The 24175-nt window shown below is 40.9% G+C and overlaps 1 protein-coding gene across 3 annotated transcripts in view; it reads right to left on the reverse strand.

Annotated features, from left to right (window-relative positions):
• The window catches only part of dync2h1 (dynein cytoplasmic 2 heavy chain 1), a 59713-nt gene that overhangs the window by 13853 nt on the left and 21685 nt on the right, over positions 1-24175 (reverse strand). For all 3 annotated transcript variants that reach the window (XM_019886006.1, XM_019886007.1, XM_019886008.1), the window contains 38 exons: positions 23930-24085; positions 23398-23657; positions 22826-23072; positions 22257-22408; positions 21990-22134; positions 21751-21853; positions 21440-21604; positions 21092-21216; positions 20615-20863; positions 20403-20511; positions 20203-20316; positions 19639-19781; positions 19418-19487; positions 19069-19229; positions 18799-18936; positions 18102-18215; positions 17851-18011; positions 17468-17591; positions 17260-17381; positions 16244-16330; positions 15066-15192; positions 13919-14060; positions 13094-13203; positions 12803-12823; positions 12421-12519; positions 11871-11994; positions 10561-10724; positions 10308-10427; positions 9462-9596; positions 8264-8407; positions 7760-7849; positions 7172-7237; positions 6989-7039; positions 6854-6907; positions 6516-6647; positions 5186-5258; positions 2300-2460; positions 1807-1932 (listed from right to left, as the gene is read on the reverse strand). In XM_019886006.1, the coding sequence (XP_019741565.1) occupies positions 1807-1932; positions 2300-2460; positions 5186-5258; positions 6516-6647; positions 6854-6907; positions 6989-7039; positions 7172-7237; positions 7760-7849; positions 8264-8407; positions 9462-9596; positions 10308-10427; positions 10561-10724; positions 11871-11994; positions 12421-12519; positions 12803-12823; positions 13094-13203; positions 13919-14060; positions 15066-15192; positions 16244-16330; positions 17260-17381; positions 17468-17591; positions 17851-18011; positions 18102-18215; positions 18799-18936; positions 19069-19229; positions 19418-19487; positions 19639-19781; positions 20203-20316; positions 20403-20511; positions 20615-20863; positions 21092-21216; positions 21440-21604; positions 21751-21853; positions 21990-22134; positions 22257-22408; positions 22826-23072; positions 23398-23657; positions 23930-24085 (4884 nt within the window). The remainder of the gene's footprint in view (positions 1-1806; positions 1933-2299; positions 2461-5185; positions 5259-6515; positions 6648-6853; positions 6908-6988; positions 7040-7171; positions 7238-7759; positions 7850-8263; positions 8408-9461; positions 9597-10307; positions 10428-10560; positions 10725-11870; positions 11995-12420; positions 12520-12802; positions 12824-13093; positions 13204-13918; positions 14061-15065; positions 15193-16243; positions 16331-17259; positions 17382-17467; positions 17592-17850; positions 18012-18101; positions 18216-18798; positions 18937-19068; positions 19230-19417; positions 19488-19638; positions 19782-20202; positions 20317-20402; positions 20512-20614; positions 20864-21091; positions 21217-21439; positions 21605-21750; positions 21854-21989; positions 22135-22256; positions 22409-22825; positions 23073-23397; positions 23658-23929; positions 24086-24175) is intronic.

Raw genomic sequence — 24175 nt, forward strand, 5'->3', positions numbered from 1 at the left:
GCTTTTTAGTTTCCACTTTCAGTGAAGTTGTTAGCTCATCTGCCTCCCAGACAGACCACAACTATAGGATGTCCATGCGCATCAGACAAAAGTTGAGTTATTTACATCGAGATGTCTTGAGCAAATCAGGATGGAGCCCCTTTTGCTTCAAGGCAGCCAAATTTCAAGTGAGCAAAGGTATTAGAACAGACATGTAATATCTGGTGGCATAACCCTTATTTGCAATAACTGCATCGAGCCTGCAACCCACAACTACAACAAAAAACAAAGGACCATTTTGTTTCAATACTTTTTGAGGGGACTGTACATGGATTAATAGCAAAAGTTAAGTGGTAGGATGGATTTTGCTTTTTGCCTTTGCACCTGGCTAGTTCTTCTGGAGCCTCTGTTCATCTTTGTCCATTTTCCTCCTTTCACAACCACCATTTTGTTCATTCATCATTCTCTCATCTTAACTTCCATTCACACACTGACCCCATCATTCCCTCAGTTTTTCATGGCAGTTTTTCATTTCAAGCTTCACTGCCGAGACCTCATCAGTTGATGGGTAAGAGCAAAACAAAGAAAGAGAGCAACGAAGAGGAACAGGGGGAGGATTTAAGGGTCACGGGCTGTGTTACAGTTGGAAAATAGCTTCAGACGATGTCCAGGATGTAAAACAAAAGTGGAGTAAATACAAGAAAAAGCTTTGCGGCATACTGTGAACACCACTGCTGGACTGAGGGATACACAAACATACATGCACACGCATGTGCGCATGCACACATGCACGCACACACAAACACACACACTTCTGCCCCAACTGCTTTGCCTCTGAGTGAGTTTTGACCTGCCACACGCTTTGCAAAACATAACCATAGGGCAGGTACAATTCCATAAATAAATGAATAGCCCAACCAACATCCCCCCCCCCCCCAAAAAAAGGAACATACAAACAGTGGTAAATAGATGTGGCGTAACAACAGATGACAGAGTTTGACAAACATAGCACAGCATGCATGGAACACGTAAACGAAAATAGTATGAGGATTCAATCTGTGAGGAAGAATTTTAAAATATTTTAGAGTGTGGCATTTGACATCATACAAGTGATGTATTCAAATTAAATAATTCAATTGATCATATTCCACAAATATTTCAAGAGGAATCGGTTTCCAGCAATGTATATTTTGTCTATCAATCAAATTTTTGTAACGAGTTGTTTTAGTACTTTGGGTTAGATGTTACGCAGTGTAAGACTTGGACAGTGACAATAAGAGACAAATGTTGATTGTAGGCTAATGATTATTGAGAAGAATCATTGCTGATAAGTATATTCTGCAAAATTGCAAAGATATCTTTTTTTGGTGTCAAAAAAATGTTACAGGCTCAATCAAATCTGTCTGCTCAATTACACATACTGAACACCCATTGGAGTTGTGTTTTGTTTCATTATTATTTTTACCGGCTGCTTCGGTACAAAGAACAACTAAAACAAATACAAATATAAAAAAGGAAACAGTTCAGACTTGACAAAACTAGTCTGTGTATTTGGCTGGCATAATTTGCACAATTGAACATATTCAAAAAGCGTAAGATTTCGTTGGCACCATACAGGTTTCCGTCGATATCATATCAATCAAATAAACCAGAAACATTGCGCCAAGGTCCATTTTAACCTAACTATATAACTGTTTCTAGTTAATATAGCTATATTACACCAATGAAAGGATTTGTTCAGAAGTGGAGCCTAATGTTGGAACACAAATGCCTTACATAACTACAGCAAGTGAATATAATGTCAAAATATAAGAACTGAGTGCTTACTTTTTCTAGGAGAGGTAACCATGCTGTGACAAGATGAAGGTTTTTCAAGCAAAGCCACTCTCCGTTTCGGGAACATTCTCTGAGTTTGGCCAAGGCCACGTCAGCCTGTCCCTGACCCATTGAGATCTGGTCAGACAGAGAGCCACACTCAGGCAGGCCACCAAACAAAGGAAATGGGATGGAAAATCCAATTCTGTCTTGGCATTCGAGGTTAGTGAGTACATAATGTGATTGCACCATTCAGTATTTCTCTTTACTGGGTGAAAGCATGCAGTTGTGAAACTAGATTACATTGCAAATTTTAATCCAATCAAATATGTAGATAGCCGACTTGAGTTGAGGTCCTACAAATTAACTAATTTATATGCAAAGTTGCTTGCAATTAGATCTTAGATTGGAGTAAAAACAATTTTGGAACTCCAGCTACCACCAAAAGTCATGATTAACATGTTTGTTTGCATTCACAATGTCAGAATTTTAATCTGGTGTCTACCTCATGATACTGGTCCCGACCCACAGTGTCTGTGGCAAGTTCTACGAGCTCCTGGGAGGGGTCAGCCCCCGCCGAAGTGATGATCAGCACTGGTTCCCATTCTAATGTCTCAGCATATAGACGCCGCAGGTTCAGCGGAGGTGGAGAGAGCTCCTTCATACCTGGAGCCACAATGAAAGCAAAAAAAAAAAATAAGTCTTACATTTTGTGTGGATTTTTTTTTTAAAGTGATGCACATACTGTTTTGTGGTATGGGATTCATTGAGAGGGAATCAAAGTATGTCCAAAAATTGTAAGTCAAAAATACACACACACACACACACACACACACACACACACACACACACACACACTGTGCAAATGTGCACTGTTTGAAACTGCGCATGGGGCTCTAATCCTGCTGTAATTTATTGAAAAATCAGATATGAGATAATAGAGGCACACACGCTGTGATAAGGGAACTTTTTCAAAATCTCAGCCAAATACACTCATAATCACACACACACGTACACACACACACACACACACACACACACACACACACACACACACACACACACACACACACAGAATCAAACAGTGGCTTAGAAACTGCCAGCGGATACCTTTGGTGGCTGCTGCCAAATGCAATCTGCTCCACCCTTCCAAACACACACAGACACTCAAGGTCCTGGTAGAAAACATCTTAGATCAACCTCTAGCTGATTCGCCATGGCAACATGAAGAAAAAAAATCGTCTACCAACATGGCGTGCGGTGTGTGTCTAGAATCGGGGCATTTAAAGAGTACGCGTGTGCAAAAACACAAATATCACCACCTACGTATGTTACCGGCACGAAATCAGTATTCTCACTGCGAACAAGCACCCAGGCGGTGGATGTCAACATTCCTCTTGGGTTTTGGAACATGCAGTCAAGGCAAAGAGGAACCTTGAAGAACACTCATTGTTTCAAACATACCGCAGTGTTTGAAAAAGTGTACGTAGTGGTGTCTTATCATAGATATCACCCCAACATTCAAAGCATGAGGGTTGCTTTGCCATACATCTTGATATCCATCCACCCATCCCTTTTCTATACTGCTTATCCACATTAGGGTCACGGGTGTAATGGAGCCAGCTGATTTCAGGCAAGAGGTGAGGTACACCTTAGACTGGTCGCCAGTCAATCAGAGGGATAAAAACAAACAAATCACACGAGTTTGGAGTGCTCAGTTAGGGTAACCTACGATGCATGTTTTTGCAATATGAAAGGGAGGCGGACGACATGCAAACCCCACACAGGAAAGCCGGAGCCCGGATTCAAACCCCCAACCTCACATCTGTGAGGCGGATGTGCTAATCACTTACACGCCATGCCACCACATGTTGACATATACAGTACAGTGAAAAATAAGTGTAATAGAATAGATGCTTTGTCATGTATATGATAGTTGTCTAGTCACATGAAAATTCAGGCTCAGAAGATGACTCAGAGAGTTTTAAATTTATTTCTGTATGAGTTAAGCAAGGCATGACCGTGTGCGAGCAGTGGCTAGCTTTCGACTGAAAGGATTTGGTGAGATTATTTGTAAGAGGATTACAGAGCATGCCTCATTAGCATACTGATTTACTGCCAAAGACACAAATACGCTCACTGTTTCTCGACACAGCTCCTGTTTTATTATCAGCGTTATCTGCCGCCCCCCCTTGAATGAAGACTAATCTTGGGCAAATACTGACTACAACTCCAATGGTGGACTCACTTGCTGTTCAACAAGTTTGGTCACTGTACTCTCACAGGCCATAACAACGTACCATTGCACACTTAATAAGCCCCAAAACAAAAGACTCTATCATACATTCTGCCTTCCGTAGATAATGCTGAATTTTGATAGACACTGCCCTGGGCTGCAGCTCAGTGGCTCCAAGTCTGAAATTTTGGGGGCACAGGTAGAAGATTTAGGGGCACACGCTTTGTAAATTGCCTTGCAAAGTACGTTTTCATCCCACTCATTTTCACTGTATTACTCATGAATAGGATGAAGTGTGGCCTTGAGCAGTACGTAATAAAAGTTTTGCCCCATACGCACCTAGGATTATTTTCTTTTTTTGTCCAACCACAATAACAAGTATATTTTATTGCTGTGTTTGTGTTTTTACAGAAGAACAAAGTAGACGTTGTCAGACTCTCTTAAAATCAATTCAAATGTCCGCAAGGTTGCTCGTGTTGAACTTTCACAAATGACATGAAGCATTTTTTTTTCACGAGAGACCATAGTGTGGCATTGGCTTTCAAACAGAAGTGAGGATGAACGAAAATCCAAATGAGGCAAAAAAAAAAAAATAAAACAAATGAGCACCTAAAATATGGTGTGAATGACTAATGGAAGATCTCAAATATGAAGAGAAGCGAGTCATCCTTTTGTCAGGATTTGTTTCCGCAGATGGAGCACCACATTTAAAGCACTTCTACATGTCTCGTGGAAGCACCTTTTACTCTACTTTAGCCTAATTCTGTCTGGCTTTGTCATTTCTCTTCAATCCACCTTTCTCCTGCGGCAAGGGCTTGTTTTATTAATAGCAATACATGAACTCTGTATATTACCACTGTGCAAACACTGATATTAATAATGCACTTCCTGGATTCATGAATGCTGCAGAGTTAACTGACAAACTCCTTGTTGATGATGCTGTCGTGGTTACTCATCCCCGCCACTTCATTATCGCGAAAGCTATGAGACCAATCCTCGCGGGTGCCCGTTTGTTTTTTGTCATGTCTGCTAATCCCAATTCCTTTGGGGGGATCTTTTCTTGTGTGGCTTTGCCAGATTTGTGATGATACTGACCCTGGTATGACAAAGCCAAACTACAGAACCCACAAAGCAGTCTGAAGTGAAAACACTTACCCAATGCCTGTGAGGCAAATGCTGTCATGGCACTCTGCAGTCGATCTGGTCTAACTGCCTGAACCAATAACAGCTAGAGGGAAGATGAAGAGAAGAGAAAGAGAAGAGAAGGGGAAAGTGATGAGCTTGGCTGTCAGCCTGTTAAAATATCACAAAAAAAAAAGTCTTAATACCCCACAATGTGTTTTTTCAGACTAGGGGACTGTTTTATTAAGATAGGCGCTAAATTGCATGTTCACGCTTACAGAGTGCACTTGCTGTTGGCAAAAGGTTAAAGCAGTAGAGGTCGCCATTCTTGGGTCACGTTTTTTGTACTTCAGATGGGTTTGATGGTTTTTACCATCAGAACGCTGCAAGCGAAAAAATCAAGTTTGAAGTAATGCTGTTGGAAGTGTTAGTGGAAGAGGCAAACTAAAGGAGCTCAAGGTAAACTGACCGCTACAATAATTCGGAGAGAAACCAGCAACTATATAAAAGCCACGTTTTGTTCGATTTAACCACACGGCACAAGGCAAGCGTTGAATGTTTCTGCCCATCCTGTACAACACTGTATTTCAAAATTAGAACTGCACACCTGGAAAACTGCCCTGACAGACTCCAGAGCCAATTACAGTTACAGTGCACTAAAATTACTCAGCGGTGAAAGGGGGTTTGTCATTTGTGATATGCCATGATACCTTCCTTTGACTGGCTTTAAGTCAACATTAAATCATTCAGAAGCTCCAAAATTGCACTGCTGAGAAGATGACTCTGTATGCCGTGATAATTTATGTTTCTGGCACTTCAAATACGTTAACGGAGCAGTAAAGTTCTCTCCGCTGCCGTTCGCTTTGCAATGCAAACCGGTTTGCGGCATTACTACAGTACATTCATTTACACATCTGTTTGCATGAAGTAGTTTGCCTTGTGGCATGCGCAAACACATACTAATCTTTCATTTTCTATCATGCTTGTTCTCATTAGGGTCATAAAAGGACCTGGAGCCTGTCCAAGCTGACTTTGGGTGACAGGCAGGGTACACCCTAGATTGGTCGCAAGTCAATCACAGGGCACACATGACTAAAAAATGATGTTTTGTCGACGTGTGGCCGGCATTGATGTGCACTAGTCCAGTGCCTATCGATGTAGCGAGATCGTGGGGCAGACATATCGATATATCAATTAAATAGATGCATTTTTATATATTTTCAAGTATGAAATCCAAAATATCTCCCGATAAAGGGCCGGAAGGCAATATGCGGGTATGCGTAGAGAAATCTTTCTCCAGCTAATAGAGGTAAATTCTTTCATTAGTACTATGGATTCACATTTTATCTGAGGGAAATCTAACCTGCTGGAAGGGAGTAATTTTCTTGGCAATGGAGGATGGAATTTCTTGTTCGCAGTGTGAGCTCCGTGCGAAGGACAGCCAAAGGTCTGAGTCACTCAAACACAAGGACTGATAGAGGGCTGTGAATGTAGCCTGAGAAAGAGAGACAGCAGTTGTTCACTAAGGCCAAAGAAAAGTTAGAATGCGAGACTAAAAAGAATTCTGCAGAACTTGAAATACAACACGGCAAGTTTACGGAACTCTCTCACTTATTTTCAGATATGTACCGCATTATGGATTTGCCACATACAAATATGAAATATAATGCTGCCTATATTTTCTCTAGTAAATTTGTTTACCTTGTAAACTGCTACTGATCTATGCCTTTCCTGGTCAATCCAAGATGGGAACTCCTGGCATGGGCGAGAAGGAGGGATGAAGGGAAAGGTGATTCTAAAGGTTAAGGCCTTTGTGTGAAAAAAAAAAAATCTTACCTCTTGTTTGAACATTTCCCCCACAATGGAGCCGATGAAGACCTCCCATTCCTATAGTGAAATTATTATTGCGGCTGACATTTAGTGAAGAAGTTGTGTAGTCAAATAGGCCAGACCCTCTCACATTTTCTCGGGGTTATTGAAAATATATGCTTCATAAAATACAATGATAAGCATACTCACATTTTCCTGGAAGAGTTCAGGGTATATGCCCTTGGTAAAGTGAATTGCAAACATTAACTGGTCAGCCTGAAGGTTACAAGAAGAATGCAAAACAATGAAGAGAATTTTGTATGCCACACTGGATAGGAAAACAGTTGCTTGCGAAGGAATTATTTTGAATGTAAAGAAAACGGTGCTTGGACATGACCATATTAACACCCACATTCGTGCACTAATTATGCTCAAGTGTACAATTAGGGTGTTTTGAAAGAGCCAGCATTCAAACCTGACATCTTCTATTTGTAAGACCGACACTTTGTCATCAAGGTCAAGCTTGTATGTACCACGTTCTCCGAACAACATATCTGTCATTACGTGTTTATAGTAAAAAACAGATATTCAACAAACATCAGTTTGGCCCAATATTTTAAAATGTTCTCATCGTCAATAATCAACAAACTAATCAAGAGATTAATTGACCATTAAAAGAATCGTGCGCTGCAGCCCTATTAATAATACACATTAAAATGACACAATAATCTGCAGGTCTGCAGCTGAGCTGCTTGAATGTTTAAGTGCATGTGTGTGCATGTTGTGGGGCTGTTTTACCTTGAAAAGTGAGCGACAGACATAGTCATACACCATATTCTTCAAGCTTGCTTCCAGAGCAGTAATCCTTGCTTCAGTGTGCGCCACTTCCTGCAGCATACATAAATACATGTGAATATGATGAGCCGTTAAAAAGACAAGGTGCTCAATATTTTTACATAGCACAGGTGCGCTTCAGCATAAAAAATGGCACATTTTGATTGTTGTGCCGGTGCAAGCCTCGTTTAGTGCATTTGGGAATTTGGCTGAATGTAGACTAAACTTTACACCTGCTGGAACCACGTCTAAGTACTGGCACAGGGAGTGTAGCAAAATATGCGGTAATGTGATGCAAGCAGACAGATTCTGAGCTCTGTGTGTGGTGAATGTCATCATATTTCATTCACAAATATGACAACAGCATGCTGCATGTGTGTGTGTGTGTGTGTGTGTGTGTGTGTGTGTGTGTGTGTGATTAAGCACCCAAATGTTTGTATTAAAACGCTAAAGGAAGGACTGGGTCACCTTCTTGGCCTGAAGAGCCCTTTGGAAGATGCGTAGAAATGAAGCAAGACTGAAGCGGTACATGTTGTCGATCTTTGACAGGTCTGTGATGACAAAATACATCTTGCTGGCACTCTCCGCAAGAGGCAAGTAGGCATCCCGTTCCTGAAATCCAAACAAACTAATGTGTGAATGACAAAAATGAACACAGAAGATTTGTGATAAAATTTAATGTTGAAGCAGGGATGGTATAGTTATAGTGGCACATAGCAATGAGAACCAGAAGTATTTGTTATGGTCAATGAAGTGAAAGTGGGCAAAGGAAGACAGCAAGAGACATGAAATTTATGGGGAAAAAAGAAAAGGAATGTGAAAAATTGAGGCTCGATAGATGAATAGCATTGGTAGAACACTGCTTCAAATGAAACCATTTTTGCTGAAGAAGCTTGAAAAGTAAAACAGTTGCCTTACGGTTTTACTCAAGGCACTTTCATTAAAAGCCTGACTATTAATTTCATCATCTGTTCAACGCTTACCACACCAATCTAATCTTGCTGACTCGTCCTCTTAAGTTTGGGAAAACGACTACAGCAACAGATACATGCCCAAGCACAGTTAGCGCGCATTTAATTGTAACTGTGCGGTGAATTGACCACACTTCTACAAGTACGCCCTCAAAGCAATATACATTGTATACTGTCTGTACCACTTGTGTTACACTGTTTATAAACGATTCAAAATCTACATGTAGTTTAAAATGTATCTGTCGCATTCCATCAAAAACTAGCACAGAGAATTTCCGATATCGACCCATCGCATGACATCCAACTTGAGAAAAAATGCAGGTGCTGGTAGGATAGAGTTGCTCCCAAAGAACAGAAAAACATTGCAACTCTATTCCCACTGTAGCCTAGAGGCAAGACATAATGAGGAAAGATGAATAGTGTTTAATAATCAGAGAGAAATTGCATGCATGAAAAGGAGTCCAGGGAGCAAACAATTGGCCCCATTTCTCAGAGATATTTTAGAGCAACATTTGCACTACCATACGTGGTTGCCCGAGGGTGCCTGAAAATCTTGAAGGTCTACTTTTGAGCAAGGTTTCAGCTAAGCATTGAGCCAGGGAGGATATGTCAGGTTAAACTGCCTGGCCTTGATGGTGGTGCTGATAAGAATGTTACGATGCTCATGACAGTAATTCTTTACTGCACGTGAATACCTGGTCCAGAGATGCTTGCAAACGGTGTGATTCCAGTAGCGACTCCTGGATGAGGGCACTGCTTGCTTTGGCCTGGTTCAGACTGTCTATCAGGTCCCGGTTCTCCAAAATGTTCCCCTGCGATGTAGCCAGGGTCTGACATGTTGGGAGCAGGGGTAGAAAGTGACAAGACGGGTTACAGCAAGTGCTGCTGTCTTCTAACAGTCTCATGTGGGACATAAACAGATTGATCAAAGAAATTGCAAAACAATTTTCTAGAACTGACTGAAAATAAAAGGCATTCACAAAAACATTCGGGTAAAACGAATGAGGAAAGCAGTGAAGCATGAAAATGGTAAACTGACCAAAATAAATCACAAGACTGTTTTCGTGTACCACTGATGACCCGGTTATGTGTTTCTTTTGCACAAAAAAAAGTGTTCGTGACATGAAATCCAGCAACTTTGTATTCACGTTTGAAATTAGTATTAAGCTAATTTTGACAACCTTTATCTGTTTGTCATAGCATCATCATATTCTCACGACCGCATTTGCAGGAAGGCAATTAGCCTTTTGCTCCTGTACTAGTCGCTGTTTTTTGACAAAAATTGCATTTGAAAATGGTATGATGAGAATATAAACTGGGCAGATATACTGAAAGTATTGGGACAAGGCTATTTATTTACTCTGATGACAATAACAGTGATTGATTGATTAATTAATTGATCTATTTGTGGACTTGAAGAGGACCCTGACCACCACTCAACTGATCATCACCGGGAATGAGGCTGAGATTTCACAACAAAAGTAACAAACAACACATTCCTGTACAACATGGGCAAGAAGCGTTCCGTTTTTTTGTCGTACCTCCAACAGTGACTCTTCTAATAGTGAAAGCTGTATCTTCTTGTCTTCCTCTTGTTGAAGCAGTCTTGTTTTTTCTGTCTCCAATTCAGGTTTCTCGTGTTGTATGGTCAAGGCCAGAAGCTATTCACAAACAAACAAGCAAACACGTATTTGTGTTGCCGTGATATTGTTTTGCTGAAGTGCTTAGATTGACAAAAGCAATGCAGGATTTATTGCTGACCAATGGAAAAAAAAAAATCAAGAAATAAATCACCTGTCCTTGCAGGCCTGCCCTTGTGGTGGTAAAGTTGACCTCCGTAACCACGGAAACAGCATCAGGGGGGATGAAAGGAGCAGGATTACGTGTTGCCAGGAAGAGTCGGAAGTCCTCGTTGTAATCAATAACCTTGTCACCAATCTGTACAACGTATCTTGGGCCTGTGTGCATGTGCATGCAAATGTGCGTTGCCAGACAAAAAAGAAAAAACAAGGGATTGAGTTTTTCTCTTCGATGGTCTTACAAGTCACTCTCAAATGTGACCTTTACTGCTCTTAGAATTTCTAATGCAGCATGGCTTTTGTTTTTCTGCTTTCCGCTTCGTTCTTTCCATTGTTAACACGCCCCTTATCTACCCATTTCCGAAAATGAGTTTGAAGGAGGGACGTTCAGAATTGTGCCCCACTTTGATATAACAGTGCGGCTGATTTGCATAAAAATTGCCCCAAACACTAAGTTTCGCCGTCCATGATTTAAGCAGGTAGGCTGAGCAAAGAGCAGCCATTTCAATCTCACCGACCCCGTGGTAAAGACGACCTACCTACCGTCCTCGTCGAACATGCAGGGACTGACATTATGGATTGCTTTTGTTTGTGGGGGAACTACACGGAAGTTGCTTCGAGCGGAGGAGAGAAAAGGCAAAGGACATATTTTTCAAAGTAATATTTCTGACTTGACTTCCCATTTAAGGGCTGAGCAAGAGAAAATGCGAAACTTTGTTACCAACTTAGTAACTGTGTTGCTAATTTTTCGGAGTATTCAGTCAACTGTTTTGGGGTTCTGTCTTGGTGTGTTTTTAAGACACTGTTCACCACCTCCGCATCCAGACTAGTGCATCCAGCACATATATTCTGCTGGCGCAATGCCTCTGTTGAGTGATTTTTACAACTGCGTCAACCAAAGTGTGAGGAAGCAAGGTGAGAACTCGACAAAAAAAGCTGGGAGTTGAGATTTGTACCCACAACATCTGACTGCAAGGCAGAACTGCTAACCACATGCATCACTGTGCCACAGTCACCATTCCGACATACTTGATCGGTTTTCCAATTGGCTTGAACATTCTGAATTAAATAACAAAAATGGATGTCTGGATGTGACATAAAATGTGAGTGCCATAAAAAAAATGGACGTGGTAATCAGTCAAAGAGTCAAAAAAATTGTAAATAATATCAATTCTGAATTTGTTCAATGTGGATTATTCTCAGGGCAATTCCGATGCGTCAGAGAGAAGTCATGAAGCAAAATTATGTTGCATAACAACCCTAAAATCCTAATCAAATATGGTTTTGTGCATTTCACTACTGTACCTTGTGCGACGAGGTCTCTCCTCAATAGTGGATAGAGTACAGGTTCCACTCCATCCATTTCTTGAATGATGAGAGTTTTTCCAAATCTGACTGCCAGCTCCAGTGCTGTCATGAAGTTACTATCCTTTATGGACATACAAATGTGTGACTATTATGAACATCGGAGACGTAGCAACAAACTGAGAAACATCATAGCAACTACTTGAGCTACAGCAAATAAAACCAGACTGTCAGTTCACCTTCAGCAACTGATGTGCTATCTGTTTTGTACTATTCCAGTCATGTACCATTTTGACCACTTTAGATTGGTCCGCAACTGGTCGGGATGACACCCACGCATGCGGACTGATCAATAGTACGGATTTGTGAAAAGAAATTGTGAAATTTACCAAATTGTGACATAAGAGGTTTCGGCCGGACTCCAGTGAGATTTTAATTAAGTACCGGCCGGTACTTCTTTGTCAGTGTTGGTCAAAACAGCAATCATGATACATTTTCTAGAGTTCACTTAAGAGTGAATTACATCAGATGCCTTGAAAGTCACACTTACTTGTTGGTTGATCACCTCAAGTCGGTTTTGTTTGAGATGTGTGCAGAGCCATTCTGTGGCTCGGGAGGAAGGATCAATGAGAAAAGGACATGCAACACTCTGAGAAAAAAAAAAAAAGTGTTTAGTCATTTTAGGATGTCTTCGACTCGAAAGGTGCTGGATAACTAGGAAATGAGGTGTATGTGCACTCATAGGTGAAGTTCAGTTCTGTCTCTATGCTGCTATGGTTATTGATCAGCATGACAGTCATATGATGTTTGCTGCAGGAATTCAAAGATGACACAAATGAAGTTCATGGGTCAACGTGTGTATTTATAGTGCGTGACTTCACATGTGTACGGCATAAGCACAAACAATCTGGATCTACGGATTAACTCCTTACCCGTAACTTAAGTTCATTGATCTACAAGACAGACAAATGGAGACAGAAAACAAACACAGATGTAATATGTTCATATGGATATGACAACAGGCTCAATGCAGTCGTTTTGATACTTTGAACGATGATTCAAAAACGATATAAAAAGGGTTGGAAATGAGTGATCAAATAAAGGCAATACAACATAATCCCATAAAACTGTATTCTGATATCCGCCGTATGTATTATGAGGACAGAGCTCAATAATATCAATGAGAAAATCAGGAAAGACAAGCACAAGAGTGAATTCCCAACCTGTAGAATGACAATGGCGTTCTCCATGGAGAGGTCATCAGACGGCAGCCCTTGACTCTTCCAGATCAACTGTTCACTCTCCAATGACAGGAATGACCTGAAGTCAAACTCTATTCCAACCAACATAAATGAAGACTGTAATGAGTTTTGGCCTGCCAAACACAGCTTAGTGTCATGTTTTCTTTGATGAATAAACATAAATATTTTTCACTAGGCAAGGATTCAGAACTACAAATGTGCCGTGAGTGCTCATCAGGTGTGCCGCAGAAAATCGCCGATATGCTCTATTGGTCCCACAAATACAATTTCAGATCTCGGTATGTGCCTTTCTTTATGTTTTACTCATATATCAATTTTCTAGTCAACTAAACAGGCCAATGAGTAATTAAACTTGAGAGTAGATTTTCAGCAGCTCATCATTATTTCAATGGATATAAACTTTGTGTCACATTTTTTTGGTTTGGTCATGTGTGCCATAAATAAAAATTGTGCCTTGTTAATGAAGGTTGGGAAACACTGATAAAGAAAACATGGACAAAAGTTTAGAAACGTCATTGGTTCATCAGTCAGGGGCTATTCACACCCTATGGTTGCTCTCAAACTTACGAGCATCCATTTTTGGTTCTTAATTGTTCCAACATGACTTGCCTCAGTGCACAAAGAAGCAAGTTTTCCCAAACAAATGGAAGCCTTTAAAGCTGGTCGAGACAGACCAACTCTTTTTTTTGTTTGTTTTCAGGATTTTGAGCTACAATGGTCAGATGTCCAATTGCATTTTGTCCATTAAGTGTTTGAATGGTCTTTTATTGTCAAAAGCACAATTACTTTGCAGTCCAGATTGAGCCATCCAGGTTTCCAGACAATGTCTCCGACGATCTTCAGGAGCTGCGGACAAATATGTGATGAAGGCTGCAGCAAGCATTGCCCTCACAGGGAGTGTATCTAACTCATTCTTTATCTCCGACATCTAATGGAGAAAAAGAGAAAAAAAATGGGAGAAGTCAGAAAAAAGTCAAGATAATGCATATCCATGACTAAGATAGCTGAGGTCAAAGATAAAATTGGTCTTCTTTTCAGCACTACATTAGCATACTATTTTAATTTCTCGTGGTAATCTTAATACTGTGGCAAAAAGTTTCCGGATCAAGTTCTATTAATATAATGCCAAGGTCTTATTATGTGTGTCTGTGTAACTTTTTTTACCAGACATATACTTGCTGATGCCCCTGAAGCATGCCAAGGTAATTAAAAGTATTATGAAGCTCACCAAGGCTGTCATATCATGTTAAAACATTCAAGGGCTGATGTGAGTGTGAATTTGTTGGGATGTAATTTTTGAAATAATTTGTATATTTGACTTTAAATTATGTACACTATAATTTAGATAGTTAATATGTGTAATATCCTAATCCGTTTACTATCTGTTATTTACTAGTAGGACTTTGTAGGACTTTACCAAGGAAGCAAAAATAGTATGCTATGTAATATAAATGTGAGATGGGGGTGGTGTATCACAAGTTTTGTTTTTCCCACTCCTTTTTTTGGCAGTACATATGGAACTTGTTTTATTTTTGAGTGTACAATTCCTTTTTTTCTTGATGAGTTTCGTTTATTAATGCATTTGTGGTAGAATTTGGCTTTTTGTACAAAATTAGGTGTTTTGCACAAAAAGAAACAAATGAAATGAGATGACATTGCAGATGTGTGTGTCAGGTTTAAAGAAATGCAAGTAGACAGTGTAGTGTTTCTTTGGAAGAAATGGTAAGCAATGTTGAGAGTGTGAGGGAATGAATTTGTTAGTGTGTCAGAAGGAGATTGAGTGTTTTAATTAACACCCAGACAGATGCTGTTGAAAGAAGTTAAACAGCAAATAAAGGGCCCCTCATCCCTTTGTCAACAAAAAGCCTTTTGTGCATTGATTTTACTATAAAATGGCTATAATAGCAATAGCGGTATCAATACTTCACAAAACCTGTGTGTTCCAACGCTTGTGTTCTCCGTCCAGTTGGGAAATCAGTTGCTGGGCAGCATTGATTGTGTCCTGAGCTTTTGTCACCTCAGCCTCCAGCTTAGCTGCCTCTGCAGTGTGACACTGAAACCTGCCAGAAAGAAAGACAAGGAACTGGTCAGTTAGTCTCTCCCGCGCTCTCTCTCTCTCTCTCTCTCTCTCTCTCTCTCTCTCCCGGTTCATGTACATTCACGATTCATAATTATTATAGGACAATGATGCCGAATGGTGTAACAAATCGGCAGCCATATTTATTGTTCTTTGGGATGAGGCAAAGAAAAATAATTTTTGAAAATATATTTATTGCATCTTGATGAGAAACACATTGTAAGGATGCAGGAATGCAAAAAAAGAAGAGTCACCTTGATATATGCAGTACCTTGCTGACCTTTACTTGATTGCAATCACCATGGTCCAGTACGTTTTAAGAAAGGGGGAATATATTTGCCCTTCGGGCAGCCGTGACTGTTAATATCCTTGATGACCATAAAATGCAGTGGCAGTAAACAGACAGTAACAACAAATTGGTTCAAGGATGGCAGGTTGACGTGTCAAATGGGCATCTTGCAACATGATGACTGGAACCTTGAGGAACATGCTAAGCAGCCAGTTGCTCGTGATGTCGTCAAAGTCAATTTCCCAAAGGTGAGCGTGTAAGAGATTATGTGGCGTATTATAGTAACCGTGGTAGCTGGGTTACCTCCTGCAACTGCAATGTGATGACATTTTTAATGTCACACTGATTTAAAATCATAAAATCAAGTTTAATCACTTGTCCCTGCAAGCAATATTGAGTCCTTGTGTTCGAGCTTTAGCATATGCTTAGCAACAGTCTACATTCTATTACATAGTACTTGTTTGTTTTTTTCATTTAATCTCATTTGTAGGTTCTTCCTTAGGTTTTTATGACATTGAGATGAGAGCGGATATGTGTTTGGAACAGAAAATTGCCTTCCTATAAAATGGTCACCACAAAGACAGGATCATATCATTGGCCACACACACACACACACACACGCACGCACGCACGCACGCACGCACGCACGCACGCACGCACGCACAGCCACACACAATCCAGCATAAACCTTAATTATGAAAAAAACAAGTTTGAAACAACAGGAGAAATGAAAGGAGGTTCATACTTCTCTTTGAGTTCATTAACCTTGTCTCCAACAGAGTTGAGTAGGCCCTCAAGCTTATTCCTTCGACTTTCCGTTTTCCTCAGGTTGCTGGACAAGCACAATAATTAATGTGATCAACATCAAGCAAATCTGACTGGTAAAAAAAAAAAAAAAAGAAAGAATGTGCCTCGGGTTGTTTTTTTAGTTGTAGTCCTTTGACATAGAGGAATAAAAATAAAAAAAAAACAATATTATTAACAATATTAACATTCATCAGTGATTCAAATTTCATTCATTGCTACCACCACCAAGTCCGTCTGACTGTGGATAATTCAGAGGCTCCAAATGTGCATTGCTGAATGCTGATTGAATATGCCACCATATGTTTTGCTCGCGTTTCGAAAATGTTTACCGGTACATGACCCAAGAAAATATTCCTCCACCTATCATTTTGTTGCGCTGTTGACTGACACAAAGCCAAGTCAAAATTAATCTCAGTGTTGATACATCTCATTGCATGTGGTATACTGTATGTATCTGCTTTCAAAAATATTTACCGGTACATGACCCAAGAAAATATTCCTCCGCCTATCATTTTGTTGCGCTGTTGACGGACACAAAGCCAGCCATCAAAATTAATCTCAGTGTTGGTACATCTCATTGCATGTGGTATACTGTATGTATCTGTTTGCATTTACTCCTCGAACACACATAAGGTGGGCAGCAATTTAGCATGCTCGACAGCCGCAATCCTGGTTGAGCCCCGTCAGTCGATCAGCTTCCACATCTGTTTACTCGTGCTATCAAGTTTGTACCCGGTTTATCACGTGCAAACCTGAAGTAAATCAGGTTCAAAGTACACTGATTGGTTTACATAAAAAAAGCTGCTGTGTCTAATGTATAGCTTTAAACTATTGTATTGTAGGTAGGATGTGTGTGTGTGTGTGTGTGTGTGTGTGTGTGTGTGTGTGTGTGTGTGTGTGTGTGTGTGTGTGTGTGCGTGTGCGCTACGTGTGTGTGCGTGCGTGTATGCTCACTCCATTAGTCCAGCCTGCTCTCGCTCGAGAGGCTCTATCCTCTGTAGTACAAGGGAATACTGAACATTGGCTTTAACCCAGGCAGCCAGAGGGGCAGCTGCTGCACTTGCACGTTTTGCATTCTGTCCACGACAACAGGATCACAAGTCACAAACAACACGATCTGTGAATCAGTCAAAAACATACTTGTATATTAGGGCAAACCGACCTTGGGGTCGAAGGAAGCCTTATTCCTGTAAAGTAGCTCTTCCACACTCTGGCGAATCTCCGGGGTGATGTTCCTGGCCTCAAATGTAACTATGTCCTCCCTCACGCCGCGCTTTGCTAGGAAACTAAGGATAGGATGGGGAGATATACAAAAAAAACCAAAAACAAAACAAAAAACAGATGGAGAAAACATCACAATAGACAAATTAGAACAACCTTATTTGTCGACAAGTTTGCAATATTTAAAGGCTAGAATCATGTAACTGATCTTTTGCAAAACCATTGAATTAGTCCCAAAAGTTTAACCTGTCATTTTATTTCTATCGTCTCCTCTGTGTGTATCCTTACAGCTGTTCCTCATGCCTCTATTCTACCTTATCTCACCTCTTCATGCTGACCCAGGAGGTATCGAAGGTGCCCATCAGTCTTAGGACCCCCTCCAGGATGTCCCTGATGACATCAGGTGGCATGCGGAGAGAGCGGATCTCAGACAGAGCTTCAGGCTTGATGTTTCCTACTGCTTGCTTCGCCTCATCCACCAAAGGCTTTAGGAAAAAAAACAAAGTAAATGTGTGAGAATGTGCCCAAGCTATATGGTGGAGGGTAGCTCTTGACAAATCAACCTGACAACCTACCTTTACTTCCTTCAATTCATCCTCAATGTTGCCTTTCCGCTCTTCTATTTTGGACACTTCTTGAGCCATTCTTGCCTGAATCTTTTCCATCTCTGCCTTCTGGTCACTGGCATTCTGGAGGGCCAACAATTATGAGCTGGTGTTATTAGTGGTTGATTAAAAAGGAATGCCTCGGTGGGAGAGTGGTCGTTTCCCAACCCGGAGGTTGGTGGTTCAATCCCTGGCCACTGCGACCATTTCCAAGTGTCCTTGAGCAAGATACAGTATTGAACCCCCAGTTGTTCCTCGTGCTGTGCCACCAGTAAGTGAATGAGGTCACAGTGTGAAGCGCTTTGACTGCCCAACATAGAAAAGCCCTATACAAGTGACGGCCCATTTACCACATAGTATTTTGGAAAAGAAACGCAAAGCACTTCAGCCGTAAACCATGAAGTGTCAAGGGATTACTGCGTTCAGAATTATGAATACAACAGATGGAATGAAACAAACAAAAGCATTTTTGCTCAGTGAATATGGTCTTCACAGCTGGGAATAGGTAACACTGCTGAGACTTGAAATGCAAGAGATGCAGAGGAGGAGAGGTGCAGTGAGTCATCAAGGACACTGAATGGCGTTTAACCAAGACCCCCATCCTGCCTGCCACTCAGTGTACAATTTGGAAACGACAATACAAATCCAATCAAATGATACACTGTACCTGCATGGATGTGGTGATTTCCTGCAAGGCAGAATCGGCCTCCTGTTGTTTTGTCCTCAGCAGCACACTTTGCTCTGCAGCCCGCCTCTTCAACTCATCAACCAGTGCCTTGGCTTCATTAAGCTTCGACACACCGGCCTGCAAGCACAAGTCAAAATCAGTTCTGCTTTTCATCTGAACAACTAGTCTGGTTAAACAGTAGTGGGAGGTGGAAAAAAAGCAACAAGACACTGTGACTGTATTTGTAAACAACTTCATTGCATGTATTACCTGCAGATGCTGTTGTCTGGTTGTGAGCTGCATCTTCTTCCTGCTATAAATTGCATTGTAAAGGTGTAGAAAGGCCATATACTGGCTGGGTGTTGCACCATGTTCTTGACATGACTCATGGACCATGAGGAACAGACGGCTCACATCTTCCTGTCCAGGTTCTGAGCACACATTATAACATTATAACATAACAATAGAGGAAACATGTTTTTGTAATTTGATCATTGTTTCCAAAGAAAGTTAGTTATTTTTTTGTCAATGGAGTCAAAGTGATTCCTTGAGTGTCTCAAGATTTGTTGCTATGTAAAATGGAACTAAAAGAAATATTATTCTTCAAGAGTATTTGTACCTTTCCGTGCCTTCTTTTCACCCTCCTTCTTATCTTTACCATTTGCCTTTGCAAGTAACAGCTCAGGTATCTGACAAAACACAATTTTATGCAAAACGGTGCACACTCCGCATAATAATTGCTTCTCAAAAAACACACGCTCAATGTTAAATTCAACATGTTGAGAAACATTCATAAAAAAAAATAATAATAATAAATAAATAAATAAATAATCATCTGACCTTCTTCATGCTGCTTTCAGACCAACCTTCCATCCACTGGACAGAACACTTGCGGTAAAAAGCTGGATTGCTCTCACAGCTGATGGTGAAGTTGGGGTTTGAACAGTCCATGATTAGAACGATGTGGAGATTCTGCTGGATTCCTGAGGGTGATTTAACACAGAAAGGAGGGTTTAGTATTACCATAAAAGCCCTTCCTCACAAAATTGAGATCACAAGTGACACATGGTAGCGTGTGTGTTTCTTGATGCTCATAATATTGTCCCTCTGAATATAATTGTCTGGCAGACTTGAATAATGAGCTATCAGGAGGCTTTTTAGTGGTTTGACTTTAACAGTAAGCTATTAAATAAATTCTCTGGCTACAGCTTCAACCTTAGTGACCCTGCAACACTTCAACGGTACATTGCTCGATAAGAGAGAAGGAGAGATGGAGACAGATACAGAACAATGATGGAGCAAAACCGCAAGATAGTCTGAACAAGTAGAGAGAAAAGATGACCAGATATACCACACAGGGAGTTCAAAAGAATGCCGAATGGCAGAGAAATGAGGCATACTAACTGAAGGAGAAGTAGTTGTATAGGGGTCCAGTAAATCCATCCTGGGAAGCTGAATCTTTGAGAGAAGAGAGAAGAGGCTCCAGCTCTTCTGGGGTGTACAGTCCAGGAACCTCACCTTAAAACGCATTCGGCACACATTGTAAACTGAAATTCTCAAATGTGTCCAAGTTAGACCACTCCTTCTAAAATGAAAACATGTACCAGATGAGAGCAGGCTGTTGACCATCTCCAAGAAAGCAGAGTGGACAAACTGATAGTCCTCCAACAGGAAGACAACCTGCTGCCCTTCTAGTCCAGCCAACTGCATCACCTGAGCACATATTAATGCGTGAAGCACAAAGAGTGTACACACATTTTACGCTATGTGCTACAATAACTACAATAACCAAATCTTGAATGAAACCAACACTTGCCGTCTTGAGATCATTCTTAAAATGCTTCAGGGAATAACCACGAGAGATCTTTGGTGTAAACAGGAAGTATCCATGCATGTGTGAGACCAGGAATGTGGCTGTGTGCCGCCCGACCCCACTCCGACCCGCCAGGAGGACAGAGCCACCGGGCCGGCTCAGCACTCGATCGAGCCTGGACACAAAGTCACACACTTCCCAGAAAAGGAGGAGATCCAGCTCTCTGTTATCACGGCTGTACAGCACTAGTCCCTAGAGAAAACAAACATGGGGAAAACCACTGCTCAGTAAAAGGTAGCTCCAATCAATCAATCAATCAAATGTGTCGGCTTCGACAGTAAGTGAAATGTTTTGAAATGAAAAAAATGTGAGGCAAGTATTACAAAGGTGATTTCAATTCACACAAAGCAGAAAGCTGTTGTAAAAGTTATGCCGTTTACTTTGAAATCAAAGTAAACAATTCAACATATTGTTGTGTACCTTCTGAATGACTTGCTTGAGGTCAGAAGACTGCAGACGTCCCAGTTGTTTACCATGAGGAGGCAGAGACTGGCCTGGAGTCATTACAACCCCCTCAGAGACTCCCCACGTTACGTAAAAGCCATCTGCACATGGGGAGAAAAAAACTGGCAGTAGTCAGATGTGTGCGCATCCACTGACAGGTGGAATAATTTTGAGGAAACAACATGAATGTACCGGTATGTGTATAAGCATATAAGGGCGTATAAGCATCAGAATGGACACATTTTTCTTCTCTTTAATCCATGATGTGTTTGTTTTGTGTAGGTAAAGAATGAAAAAAGAGAACGACAGAAGGAGATTTCCTACCAGTCATGTTTTCAAGAGCATCAGAGCTCCAGTCCCCGCGGATGACGGAGGAGAGGATGTTATCAAAGGTAGAGAGATCTTTGGAAGAAACTAGCCGGTCTCTGAAAAGCCTTTTTGCCTCGTGTGCGACCACCACCAGCACGCTGTCGGTCACATCTGATTGAGCTTTTAAAAAAATAATAATAAATAATCTACTACAAATCATTCGTAATTTGTTTTACTTGATTTTACTATCGGTCTTCTATCAAATGAGAAAAAGTTGCAAAAAGAGGTACGAAAAAAAAAAAATCCTTGCTCATGTATGCGGTTACCTGCAGTGAGGTCGTATCGTAACAAGCTAAGGACCCATTCTGTCAGGATACGCGGGGTGAAAACGTAATGACTATGGTCATCCACTGTAAACTTGGCTTTCACCTGTCAGGAACCAAACAGAAGGAATGTTGAAAACATGTAATTGAGTTTGTACTCAGAGATCATGCTTTCATTAATTCAGGAAATAGTATGGCCATCACTATAAATGTTGATGTAAATGTCCGGTCCAATTCAGGACCTGTTCATAGAGCTGCACCAGCGAACCAGCCAGCTGGTGTGTTTTCCCTGTGCTGGCCCAGGATGCTTGGCTACCCAGGCTGTGTTGGAGAATTGGCTGCAGGTACGCCGAGCAGATAGTCTGCAGCTGCTCCCGGTCTGGATAGCTGAGGCACCAAAACAGATTGAGAGAGAGAGAATAGAGAAACAGTTATAGCACAATGTATGCTGTAAAGGTTGATGGTGGGAAAATAATAATAAAGACGGTGCAATTACCAACTGCACTTACTCTATGGTGCAGATGCGAACTATCGATGAAAAGCGGGAATTTAGTACATGGGTCCCAACAGCACTACCTGTTGACATTGAGGCCACCACCTGAACGTTTTCCAGGCTCACCCACTCCAGATTTTCATCATAGAACCCTTTATATGTCAACACCTAGAAAAGGAAGAGTGGCATAAACAGAGTTAGGACACAAATTTGCAGGAAATTCTGATGGATGGTTCATGACATTGTATCGTGCAAACCAACTGTTGCAAAGTTCATATGCATGCATGCACACAATAAAGAATCTGTTAGCGTGTCTTTAAATAACTTGTCAAAGAATGTTTTCTTTCTGGGGGATTTTAAAACTTAAAGAAAAGCAAATTCCTATTATTGCTCCAGCAGTCCAACTGCTGATGTGTGATCAGAGCATCTGCCTTCTAAATAAGTTACTACCCTTCAAACAGTCTCATTTAAACAAACTGCTTAAAGGGCAGTTTGTGACAGATTACTAATTTGAAGCGAGAAGATTTTGAATAGTTATTTCATGTTTTCTGTTCAGTTGGATTTATTCTCTACAACAACTTTTACCTGTTGCAGGAAGGCTGTGAGGTTGCTTGTCCCCCATTTGTCAGGTTTGGGTAGGTTGATGTCTTTTAGGTAAAGAATCAAATTCTCACAGTCCTTGGGTCTGAAGACTCGACCAGTGTTGGAACTGAGCAATAGGCAGGTCTGATTCAGCTTTTGGAGCACGTGGCGAGATGAGGTCTGGGCGCTACAGTGGACTACCGCCACTTGGGTGGAGCGTAGCCGGGAAAAGGCAAAGCGCAGGAGCATTCTAGATGATAAGAAAACAATTTGATTGACAGTGTCACTGGACGATTAAAAGTGTGCAAATTACGGCATCAAATCATGAATGAAATGCATTTTATTCAATTTACTCTATTAATTCAGCTGTATTAGCACAGAACATATTAGAAATTACCTCTCTGTGCACACCACTGCAAAATGGTGACAATATATGTATGTCTTAGTGTCCTTCAAAACCCAGCACATTTTAAGGCAGAATTTTTCCTAAAGCAGTATTTTTTCATCCTAATGGAATGAAAACATGTATCTAATGAAGAGTTAGATCAGTGGATGTGTCGTAGGTGTGTAGTTACCCCTTCCCGCAGCCCTCTGGCCCTACCACCATGAAGGGTTGCCTGTGTTGAGCAGTGAGCCAGGGAGAGAAGCAATGAAGGGCCCGCTGCATATCTGGTGTCTCAATAACAGGCAGTGAATTTGAATTAGAAAGCTGCTCCAGCTTGAGACTGTCAGGCCGCTGCAACGTATAAGCTGCAAGATGGCCGCTGTCAGGGTCATAGTAGGTATCAAGTGGCTTTCTGATATTTGGAGGGGTTTCACTGGCCCAGTTCAGCAACTAAAACATGTATGGCAGAAGAAATGATTAAGCATTTTCAAATGTCGACAGTGTGCCTTATAATACGGTGTCTAAGAATCATATACGATAAATAGATAACTGAGATGCTTATTCATGGCTTGAATGTTGTTTAAATTAGCAAAGTACCAAATTAGTTTTTTAAATAAATCAATAATTGTTTTATTACTAGTAGTTTCAATACGACTCAAAATAATTGTGAATATTATTTTATTTCATAATATACCAGCCCGACAAAAAACACGAGTGCTCACCTCTTTGGCAAACTCTTGTCTTGTTTTGAGATTGAGGTTTCCTCCAAAGCCTCTGAGAAGACCAATGATGAACTGACCACGCACCGTCACAGCATTGAGATGTGACAGACCATTGAGCACTGTGCCCACCAGATTGGTCTCCACCACAAAGTCATTCTGAGGGAGGAAAAAAAAGAGTAAAGAACACTTTATTTAACCCATTAGTTTACACACTTTTTGTATAGGTCAAATGAAAGTTTTTTTTTG

The sequence above is a fragment of the Hippocampus comes genome, unplaced genomic scaffold (genome assembly GCF_001891065.2).
Source record: "Hippocampus comes isolate QL1 unplaced genomic scaffold, H_comes_QL1_v1.1 scaffold29, whole genome shotgun sequence".
Classification (NCBI taxonomy): Eukaryota; Metazoa; Chordata; class Actinopteri; order Syngnathiformes; family Syngnathidae; genus Hippocampus; species Hippocampus comes.